At 42.8% G+C, this 12,090-nt stretch overlaps 1 protein-coding gene across 4 annotated transcripts in view; it reads right to left on the minus strand.

Annotated features, from left to right (window-relative positions):
* Positions 1-1,544: 1,544 nt before the first annotated feature.
* The window catches only part of DCLK1 (doublecortin like kinase 1), a 346,132-nt gene continuing 335,586 nt past the window's right edge, over positions 1,545-12,090 (minus strand). For all 4 annotated transcript variants that reach the window (XM_045069592.1, XM_045069594.1, XM_045069593.1 and 1 more), the window contains one exon: positions 1,545-7,331. In XM_045069592.1, coding sequence (XP_044925527.1) covers positions 7,167-7,331 — 165 coding nt within the window. In that variant the 3' untranslated portion in view covers positions 1,545-7,166. The remainder of the gene's footprint in view (positions 7,332-12,090) is intronic.

A 12,090-nucleotide genomic window follows, 5' to 3' on the forward strand; every position in this document is an offset into this window, starting at 1 on the left:
GAGCCAGGAACAAAGCCAAGAGTACCACAGGGTGTATGCACCCGTGAACGGGCAGATGGTAAACACACATCTTCAAGTGAGAAAATCCAAGTTGCCATGAACACAAGGTCTCACCGGACCTGGGTGGGTGTGTCCGTCTACGTTATCTGACCTCTGGACCAGGAGCCTCAGGATGAATGGCCACCCTTCCAGCCGGAGATATTTTCTCGCCTTTGAAGTCTTCTGATCCATAGTAAAAATACAAACGGACTGCAGAGTTTCCCTTTTCTTTCCTAAGCCCAAATGAAGTGCCTTCCATGTCGTTGGCACTTACTCAAGACACATTTGAATGAATGATTTGGATGTGCAGGCAAGCTGGCAGGGACATCTGTCACAGCGCCGATGGCCAGCGTGGATTTGGCTGGTCCAGCTGGCTGGGCGGGGTTCCTCGCCTTCCCTCCCGGCTCCTCCCGGAGCTGGAGGAGCCGGCTACCTTCTAAGATACAGCAAAGCTTTTCTTCCGTGTAAAGAGATGTCAGAAGACATGTCTCAGGGTGCTTCCTTCCCCGTTTCTTGTTAGGCCTTAATTTCCGTCTGCATCAATCTCCTTATCTGAACAGAAGCCCTCCTACCCCCACCCCAATCCCTTGTGGGGTCGTGGGAGGCCTTCGGTTCCCAGTTTCCTCCTGTGGCCGCTTTCTCATCTCCAGTCCCCGAGTTGCTGCTGTTTGAGGCTTCCGCACTGGCGGCCCATTTTTCTGATGGCAGATTTTTGGTGGGGCTGCCAGCCTCATAAAACAAGGTAATGGTCCTGAGGAAGCAATCACTTTAGCTGTCGTTTCACTGCAGGGTCCAAAGAGCCCCGAAAGGACCCGGAGGAACAAAAGGGAAACAACAGTAGCTACCCCCCACCCCCCCCAACAGCCTGGGGACGGGAGGGAAGGTGACAGCGAACGTTAGGAGCGCTCCGAGAGGTCCTGGGCCTGCACAGGACACCAGGGAACCCGCAGGCTCTGTGGCCGGTGGACTCTTCAGCCTCCCGGCATCGAAAACCTAACGCAGGAAAGAACTTGATCCCGCTGTACAGTTTTGCAGTTTTCCTGAAGGTCAATATTGCACGTGGAATGCCTAATGGGGAAGTGCTATCAAAATGGCAGCTAATTACAGGTTAGTGGATAAAACAACACTCTTCTCTGGAGAGCTTGTGCACATAGGCTGAAGGATAAAACAGGGCTGAATGGTATTTGATTTCTTTGTGTTTATCCAAGTCACTGGCCCAGGCAGGAAGGTAATATATGAAAAGGGACATTTTTGAAATAGTTGTTTTTGAATTATGCCCATGAAATATACACTCTGCTGTGGGGGACATGTGGGAAAGCTACACTCTGACCGCATGACTAATTTTTAAAGCCTTGCATAGAGAGAATGCCCCCCCAAGAACACAGCTGGGTTATTCCTTCGTGGACTGAATGTGTCAATTATGAATTGAACTAAAATGAAATTTTCTTCCATTATGGCAAAGGGAATCGAGGAGTGGACACTGCGTCTAGGGTATTACATAGTAGTTCATACACCAAGTACTATTATTTTATTAACTTTAAGAACATGTTTTACATAAAAACAGGCAACATCAAAAAAGCTCAGTTGATAAATAAACATAATATATCACAGATGATTTCATTCCACATTAACCTACATTTATTAGCTTAAACTGAGAGATTAGGGGAAAAAATTGGATCTCATTCCAGCTTTAATCGTGGATACAAATTGTTTGAAAGTTACTTCATTAAGATTCTGAAAATCAAAGATTAACCTATGCCATCTGATCCATGCAGCCATTGATAAATTCAGTATTTTCAAAGGAAACATTGAATTTTTTTCCCTCGCACCAAATTGAAACCTTTCAGAAACTTGTTTAAACGCATCAAGTACCTAGCCCATCTTTTTAGTATGCATGAGCAAAATACTATTTAATTTCACACTCAACTAATCCTTTAATAATTTTCTTTCAGCCAGAATGAAAAAGGCTATTATTAATTTCCTAATAAAATAAAAAAAATAGTTATCAAGGATATGACTCTAACCTTGGACCAGTTTCAATTTCTTTTTATTTTTTCTGAGCATACATCGAAGATTAATGTCAATGGCAAGTGAGAAATTGTCCCTAGAGAAATATTTAAGGTCTTTTTCTTACCACATTCGATTGGACTGGAATGAATTGACATTATAGCATCTTTATCATCACTTTTAAAATCCTACTTTCTCTTAATACCGACGGTGAAGGCTTTTAGAACTATTATTTACTTTAAATTAATAAAGTATATCACAGACAAAAATATACAATTTTACATTTAAGCAACATTAAGGGTCTCATTTCGGTTGACCAAAAAAGAAAGTTGAGGCAATTTACAGGTATAGTTTAATTATAGAGATCACTCTTCCTTTAGGGAAAAAGAAGGAATCTAGGTTTCTCACTTGTCTCCAAGGGCAAGATACTGCAAACCTCATGATCAAAACACCTGCCAGTTAAAAGCTCGATCACTGAAAAATGATCACGGCAGCTTCAGTGTTGACGCCCATCAACAATAACATCAAAACCGAAGGGGGGAGAAAAGCCCACCCTAACCAGAGGCATTCTAAGCCTCTACATTGAATTTCCTGTTTCCCACCAGTTTATGACCCTTAATGTTACTGGATGGATGGTTGCATATTTGAGATGATTAAAAAATAAAAGACGGGGTTAAAAGCACCTCCTCCTCAGTATGTAATTACACACAAATTAAAGATTCCTTCTGACAGTCCTAGGAACCCCATTTGTTACTGTTTTATGTATAAGCACCATTGAGCCAATTTTAAAGCACATTTGGAGTAATCAAATGTTTAGTGTCTTCAAGTTTTCTTGATTTATTTGCCTTTAAACAAACAAAAGAAAACATGTAAAGTGTGATAATTTATGCTCTTTTCACATCTGAATTGACAAAAATGTTAGTTTTGGAAGTGCTTTTAATCACCATTTTTCCCAACAGACATGAATGGCTTCCTGAAACCTGATGATTAAATAAAGAAATCCGTATCTCCATAAGAAGTGTTTATCTGACCCTCTATCACCACATGCAAAGTAAGGGTCAGTCTGAGAGGATTTTTCCCAAACTCCTAATGGAAATGGCAGACAACACGCAGGAAAGGCTAACCTTTGAAATGACCAACTTCAAGTTTCTTAAAGATCTTTGGACAAAAAAAAAAAAAAAAAAAAAAAAAAAAAGAAAAAAAAAAAAAAAAAAAGAAAAGATCATGTAGCAGTTTAAAAAATTAACAATTTACAAATTATAGAAAAGATATGCTATCTACAGTATATGCCAGGTGACTCACTCATGTTTTTTTTCAAACCCACATCCAAATGAATCATTACACTGAAACTACCACCTTGGATCTTGGTGCTTTCCACAGTTCCGCAATTATAGTGAAGAAGGGGACACACCAAATTTGTTGTGCTGCTGCCCTTTTCTAGGGAGAATTGGGCAGAAAAGAGAAGGAAGTGAATCTTCACACTCTTTGGTACAGGCCCTATATAGCAAACTTCAGCCCGGGGCACCTTTTTATGGTCAAATTAAAAACCTTTGAAAACAGAAGTTTATCATGGAAATGCTGACAGGTCCTTACCCTGAGAAGGGCTGGCAGGCAACACAATAACATTAGGAAAGCTGTCCCTCAAGCACAATCGCACTTCAGCGCAGGGAACAGAGCTGTCTAATGGGTACCGTTGGCCAGCAAACAATGGTGATTTAATGTGCACGAGCCTTGGTCCTATGGTAGCTCCATGACCCTCTAAGCTAAACCAATTTTTCTTCTCTTTTTTTTTTTTTTTCCAACTGAAATATGCCTCAAAGGGTAAAGGATTGCAATTTTAGCCTTCATTCATGGATATATTGCTTTCTTTCAACAATATCTGACGGGCCTGTTAACCACCACCCACGGGGGTGCTGAGCGTTGCAGGAGGGGCTCACTGAATACAAAACACCAAGTGTTTTCAGCAGTTTATTTGTATTTTGTTTTCTCTGTTTATTTTTATATGCACCACGTGTAAGTTAGATGAGGGCTACGGTAAAAACATTTTCAGTGACTGAAACCTTAGTTTTCCTTCTAATGATGTGGAGCAAATCACATATTCATCGATTATGATGAAGAAAATGATTTCTGCTACAATGTCGAGAAAAAAGAACAGTTCTCATCTACAGAGATGATTTACACGATGCAAGTCATGAAGGAGTTCTTCTTTAGTAAGTCTACTATCCAACTGAAATGATGAATCTAAAAATTCCCTTGAAAATACCATCTGGTTGGTCATGTATCAATAAAGGAAAGACAGTCCCCATCACCAGGCCACCACCATAAGAGCTATATTAAATACTTAGAAAAAAAATATGGAAACACTGTGGCAATGATGAAATCGATAGTTACAGAGATACACTGCCATAATGGTACATAATTTATTCTATGATAAAGTGAAATAAAAAATAAGATCAATTTGGTTATAGAAATTCCTTAAAGAACACCACCACTTAATTATTTCAAACTTGAACTATCCCAAGAATGTTGTGAAAAAAATTAGAAAGCACTGGCTAAAAAGCAGAGCAGTCTGGATACACCAATGTAATCAGCATGCCTTGTGCTTGTCTGTTAACCCTCTGAGTACATCTCTGACATTCAGAATCTCAATAGCTTCATGCTAAAGATTGCATTCCATCTGATTACTCAATATTTCTACTTGACAGGTCACATTCCACTGTTTATTCAGCACAGATCACTCAAATTCTACAGCGATACGATACGCTGGGATCCCCATGCTGAATGTCCCTCTGCGGTGTGCTGGGAAACACTCCCCAGCTTTACAGGGTCCACGGTCCCCCTAGACTCAGATGGAAAAAGGCCTGAGCCGTGCACTAGAAGTTCGGTACATAGATGCTGTAGCAATGTACGTAATGCCCACAGGAAAGACAGTAATTCGGCGAAAAGAAAGGAAAGTGACAAGCTACTGGCAGGTAGGTCTCTGCCCATTGGATTCTTTGTAGTCACACATTTAAAGTTGAGGCCAAGTGACAGAGCCACTCCTTAGTCTTAGAACAGTGCTTTGCTTCGTAGTTCTGGAGAAAGCAGTAATTTCTGACTGGTTCAAGGTGTTTTACCAACATGAAATCTACCTACACACCAACCCCCTTCTTGGTGTTCTGCCCTCCCCCTCCCGCCAAAAAACCCAGCTGATTTGTGCTACTTCATGTTATGTGCTACCATTACAGAACTCTCTGAAATGAGGAAACCTCTCAATAAATGATCTACTGTTTACATGTCAGGACAACACAGACCAAAAGGACAAACCAAAATGTGGAAGAGCAAAAAAAAAAAAAAAAAAAATACCACACACACAAAAAACAAAAAACCAGGGAAACTCTGTCGCAAAAGCCATGAGATGTTGCGATTTTTAAAATGTATATTGATAGAGACCAAAGTTTATGAGTTGAAGAGTGAAAAAAGGTGATTAAAGACCAACATGTATTCAAAAATAAAGACCTGACTATACAAATTTGAAGACTGTCAGATACCTAAGTATATTTAAAACAGAGACAGTGAGCTCTGTTCGGCTGTCCAGATGCAAATTTCATGAGACATCACTCACTGGTTGTCTCCTGGGTCAGAGAACTGGGCAAACCTTAGCAGGACATTTGAGTCGGACCTTGCCTCCAAGGCGTCATGACCAGCCTCTTCTCTAAGCCCAGCAGGACACACTGGAGGCGACAGGCCCTCTTTCTGAAATGGGACACATTCCAGAAGAAATTCACTGGGGATTCAGGACTAGGCAGGAAAGTTTGGTAACAGGAGTGAAAACACGGGCCTCAGACAGGACTTGGCCCAAAGGGAGAAAAACAACATGTCTCTCTGGACAGCTAAAGGCAGTCGTATCAAAAGGTCATCTTAGGGAACAGAAGTTTTATTCTCAGGGGCATCTTCTAGGTCTTCCATCCTGTTCTTCCTGGGAGGTTGTACATAAGTAATCTAAAGGTGCACATGTAATTCTCTTACCAATGGTTTATTTCCTTAAAACCCATTTTTAGAACATTCTGGAGTGTGCCTTCCCTTGCGCTTTCTCCTCAGCCACCTTGCAAAGCACTTGCCTCTAGTTCCCTGTGCCCCAGCACCCCTCTGTACTCTATATGGATTTCACGCTGAAGACTGCAGTGCGCAAAATGCAGGTGAGAAAAGGAACAGGATCTTGTTTCCTCTTTCTGTTTGAAATCCCAGCCCTATAGAGCACCTGGCAATTTATTGCTCTTTTCCCCCAGTTGTTGTTGTTGTTGTTTTCTATAGATGTCTCATACTGAGCAGGCAGACCCTCACTCACCACGCACAAGACAAAGTATGGTGACTTCCGAGGGTCTGCGCTGTCACTAGCAGCAACTGATGTGGAAGCAGCATTTCTGGGGCGTCGTCAGCCCGTCTTCATGTGGAGGCGATGTGGGGGAGGGGGCGCCAGCTCTTTCCTGGGTCAGGCTGTCGGCCACAGACCCAGTCGCCTCCACTCGGGATGCAGGACTCGCGGCCGCGGACAGTCATACCTCTAGTGAAAAAAGTCCCTTTCAAAATGGGATTGTGAAGAAGAAAGAGAGGTCTTATGTCTAAGTTATAAGCCTGCTAGATTCTAAACCCACAAAAAAACGACAAGCAAGCTATCGTTCTAGATGTCCTTCTTGTCTGGACATCTCAGCATCTAAGAACATCCTTGATCTGCAGCAAAATCAAGAAGCGTGTGCGTATACATCCAAAGGCCTGAAAAATTCCCCAGGGGTTCTCCATAAAATCCTATGCACTCAGAGGGTTAACGTGCGATATTACAATACTGCAGATCCTAGTTTGACTGACGAACACATTCATTGCTTCTATGTTTAAAAAAGTTGCAAGTTAGCCTTAACCCTTTGAGGACCCTATTAGCAGCAAGTTGCCATCTTCGCAAACACCATGTGGTCATCTCCTTCAGCAAAGAGAAATCACTACAAAGATACCAGAAAACACACTTTCTGTTCTGCCATTCAAGCACTGAGTGCTAGATAGATCAGATGAAACTGTTTCACATAAATTTGGAAAACAACCTCAGAGTCTCAAAGGGTTAAGCTAGGACTTCGAGTAAAAGGGTCTTATTAAAAGGGCGAGTTTGGGGAGCGAACAGTCTCAGATGAGCTCGGGGAGTAGTCTTCTGATTCCGAGTTGAGTTCAGACGGAGCTGGCTGGGCCTTGTACCGGCTCCTCACATCCTGGTTGCGTCTTCGTCGGAAAACCTGCCTCTCCTTATCAAGAGCGGTGGTCTAGCAGGGGCATAAAATGAGAAAGAGGACAATTAGGCTGAAGGAAAGGGCGAAAGGAACACTTTCGGGAACTTTCTGAGGTCTGAAACATAGGCTGGCCAACTGAACTGCCCATTTCTGGCTGACTTGTGTTGACAACAGTCACCACAGTGGCGGAGCTCTCTGCTCCCTCCCAGGGCAGCTCTTAGGAGCCCCTGGTCATGACCTCAGGAGACACAGGCAGGATGGATGATGTGATGGGTTCAACCTCTCCCCAGCCCTCCCCGGCCTTCCCCAAGCTCCACATCTATTCCCCTTGGTCGCTCCCAGGCGAGCCAGAGAGCCCCCGGTGAAGGGAGCCCCAGGCCCGTGTGTCTGACACGTGAGGACACCAGGCGTGCCTCATTCATCAACATCCAGCTCCAGGCGGCTGTACAATCAAGATGAGAGGTGATGAAGTCGTCAGACATGGAAACAGAGCCACAGGCTCATCCCGTTCTTTTAGCACCTCCTCATTCGAAATGATCTTATGATCTGTTGATGAGGGAGGGTGACCACATCTCTGGGAAGGCCTGCTGTAACTTGAATGGAACCAGTGCCCTGAAATTGGAGACTGCTTTGACTGCAAGTAAACCAAACAGAAAGCCTCCCTGGATTTAACTTTACAAAGTTCATTTTCATTGTAGTATGTGGTAATTTATGAAACAGAGATTCAATTATGTGGGTATTCCAACTCCGGGGTCTCTCTGCCTCTTTTCCTGATGAAACCTCAGATCATCTCCAGGATGTGCTACCCAGCCATGGCTCTGGAAGTTATTATGACATCAGAATTGGGAACGGCATGACTTCATTACAGATTTAATGGGTGTGGGGAGGAACGGGGTCATTACGGAGAAACCTTACACAGAGCGAAGAGTAGGTACAAAGCCTGAAGAAAAATATAGAACACATATAAAAGTTGAAGGCGTCCTTGTTTGAAAGTCTCTCTTTAAAAGGATGTAGCCTGGAGGTTATTCTGCTTTTAAGAGATTACTTTTCCTCTGTAGGGATATATACCACCATTTTTCCTCTTGAAAATTTACTGTTAGCTTCTTCAAAGAACAGAGATAAATTTATAGCCAGCCTGGTTCTGAGAACAAAGTGAAAACCAAGCCCCTCATACAATTGCAGTATAGCATTAGAGCAATCTTAGATCTAAAATAGGGCAATCAAAGTTCCAAAATGAAGTAATAAAGAGAAAAAGAGTGCCAGAGTATAGGACCAGTACAGTAAATGGCTTTGTTAGGGTGAACTGCTCTGCTTTAAAAACTATCCACAGACTGAAGAACAGTGTTACAAATCAACGAGGAAGATAAACTTTAATAATTTACTTCTCGTTTCACTAGATTGTTAATACAATGATTCAATAACTGGCTTGTGGAAATGTCTACCTTTGATTCTTCTATTTGCAGAATTTTTTTAAGGACACACACACACACACACACATATTTCCTGGTCTTCTACCCTCTGATTTTATGGTATTTTCAGCATCATAAACCCAAATTCCTAACTTTATTTAAAACATTGTAAAGTTACGACACATGGTATTTTGCTTTCAAAGCAAACTGAAAATGTTCTGTGCGCGTAGAGCTGGATGTTTGTAAAAAAACAGACGTCTATTTAGTCTGACTTACATAAAAACCATTCTGTAGTTAATCCAAGAGTAATATAAACTCTCCTCTTGGTCATAAAAAATATTTCTATTTCTACCTTCTTGAGAAAAAAAAAAGTCATTGGCATTGGACAAAATACTAAGTAGTGGACTGAGGCTTTCTGGTGTGGGGAAAACAAAGCACACCCGGACTGTCGTCAGGAATTGTGACTCTGCTCCGTCCATCACTGGCTATGGGAACTATTTACTTGGTTCTCAGTTAAATAAGGATCAGGAATAATCCCTTCCCATTGTCCTCGAGTTGCTGTAGGTAAACATGGATGTGCCAATGCTTTTCAAATGGCTGAGATGCTCAGAAATGGAAGGCCTTGGTTGTTGTTTGTTTTTTGTTTTTTTCCCCCTTCATAGTTGGATGTAAGAGACAGTTTTAAAATTAAATAACTGCAGGTCAGAGGAAAACAAAGCTCACATCAGAACTTCGCACACCCTCCCTCCCCCTTCCTCTCCTTGGCACTTTATCCAGGTTTACTGCGTCTCCTCATAACCTACGCGATCCCTTCAAGGCATGCTCTTGGCTACAGCCACTGAAATGGGCCGTTTCCCCATAAATTCCGCAAGACAGCTAATGCGGGGGCTGGTGGCACTCAATGCTGAGTCCATGCTTGGATGGTTCCATTCCCCTGCTTTTCACTTCTGTTTCTCCAGATCCTCCTAAGGGCAACCACATTCTCTCCCTGACTCGTGCTTCTTCTTGAACAACACGTGCCCTGACCCCTTGGACCAGTCAGTTCTCACCACTCCTGGCACTTCCTCTAGTTAGCAGCTTTCTAAATGTTTGCCGCCTCAGTGGTGAACCGTGGTGTTCCAATCTCCCTCGCTTTCAGTTGTGCCACTAAACAGTAATTTCAGAGCAGTTATTTTTGGAAATAGATCATGTCATGATCCTATGTCATGGAATATAAGGGTGTGAAGGTTGTTTCAGTTGGATTTATAGACTCTTAGAATTGTAAAAAAATTTATCAAGTATTCTTTGTCCAATGCTCTGTCTTTATAAACAGGGAGACTGAGGCCCAGGCATGTGGAGACACTTGCCTGAATAGCACTGCTCACCAGGAAGAGAACTCAGTTCTCCTCCTGCAGAAGGCCTGAGAATTTTTTCCCCATTTACTCTGACGTCTACTGAAACAATAAAATGAAGCTACCACATGCCAGTAGCTCACTCCTTTGTTCCAACCAGAGTGAGCTGGGGAGAAGACACTGGCCACAGGCAGCATCAAATGCCCAAAGACTAGGGCTTTCCCATGCCGATGGCCCGAGAACCCCTCTCTTTCAGGGAGAGCAAGCCAGGGTCCACTACATGTATAATCCCATTCTGGGTCTGCTAACTCCAAGGGAGGCCTAAGTCTGATGACAGAGAGGCAGTTTCCTACCCACCCATGTCCTCCTAATATTCTGAAAGGCTACACAACTAATGACTGAGATCCCAACCAACTTGCTTTCAAAGAGGCTCCAGAGGGGGTCCCTGTCTATAGGCCTCTCTTCCCTGGGTTCCTGCTCACTCTGCTTCCAGTTCCATGACTGTGGGTCATTTTAAGAACATCTTCTTTCTCTGTGCTCCACGAAACCCAGTTTTGCTACCCCTGTGCACCCTGCCTACACCACAACTGCCCCCAATTCACTGTCTTCTCTGCCACACTGTAGACTCTTTGAGGGGCAGGATCAAGTCTTAGGCATCCCCTCTGTGTTCTCCATATTTCACAGCACACAACAAATACTCTGCAAACATGGCAGCTTTTGAAATATGGGGAAGTACCACAGAGGTCACATTATTGTGACCTCTTGAGCACCCAACCCCCAGTTCATCCTGACAGGTCCATTATCCCCAGGTCCAATTTATTTACAATTCCTCGTAAAGCCCAACTCCTTGTCCTAACATTCACTATGTGCTCACAGGAAGAACTTCCAGTGTTTCGTTCTTGTAATTACTCAAAATGACCTGCAGACTTATCCTCCATTAGTGGACACTTGGTATTCTTACATGGTACCCATCCACTCCGGTTACAGTTAACCATACCTCACTTTCCCTTTGGACATGCCCCATTCCTGTACTGTGTGGTTCCAATGAAGATGACCATAGTCTCATCTTTGAGAGTGAGGCAAGGATGGGATGGGCTTATGATAGAAGCAAGCGTGAGCTTACTGCATTCCCCAATACCCACGACTGGTTCAGGATGGGCATCAAACCCAGTTAATAGGATACAAGGAGATTTTCACCAGGACCTCACTTTTACAATGAATCCCCATTTTTGAAGGATAGTAGGCTTGGCATTGCTTCCCACATCCTTGTAACATGTGAAGCTCCAGACTAAAGCCAACATTGGGAAGCAGAGTGGAGAGATGGAAAAAAACCAGGCCCTGACTTAGTGCTGAATCCATCCGTCACTGAAGCCAGACCCACCCTGGAGCCTTCCAGATTAGATGAAATAAATTTCTTTTTTGCCTAAGCCAGTTTGGTTTGGGTGTTTGTCACCTGCAATCAAAAAAGTCTTAACTGATGTGTCTCTGAGCACACTTCAATCCTTCTCACCCTACATCTTGGTTCAAGGCGCTCACCTATCTGAAATTACTTCTCCTCCTTCCCATCCACTCAAATCTATCTATGTTCCAAGATTTGATCAAATTTCACCTCCTGCATCACACTTTCTCTTTCTAAATTTCTCAGGCTATTGTCTTGACCAAACTTTTGGCACTTTTTGCACATTTGCCTCCTACTTAACTTTCTGTGAATATGCCCCCCCACCCCCATGAAGCTCCTCAATGGCAGAATCTGAAACTTCTTTGCATTTTCCAGAATGCCTAGCAGACTATGGCACACGTATTAGAGACATAGTCTGAATAACAACAACAACAACAGAATCCAAAGCAACTGTAAAATACCAAAAAAATTAAGAACTTAAAGGGATCACAAGTCAATATTTAAGGATATGATGTATGTGATCAAATGGTTGCATCCCATAATATTCTCTTATATATTTATCTGTTCAGTGACCATTTATCGTGAAATTCTCAGCACAGTAAGTACTGTCATATACCACATTTTAAAAATTTTAATTGTGGCTATAAAATGAA

The sequence above is a fragment of the Mustela putorius genome, unplaced genomic scaffold (genome assembly GCF_011764305.1).
Source record: "Mustela putorius furo isolate JIRA1106 unplaced genomic scaffold, ASM1176430v1.1 tig00003942_pilon_pilon_pilon, whole genome shotgun sequence".
In the NCBI taxonomy this organism is placed as follows: domain Eukaryota; kingdom Metazoa; phylum Chordata; class Mammalia; order Carnivora; family Mustelidae; genus Mustela; species Mustela putorius.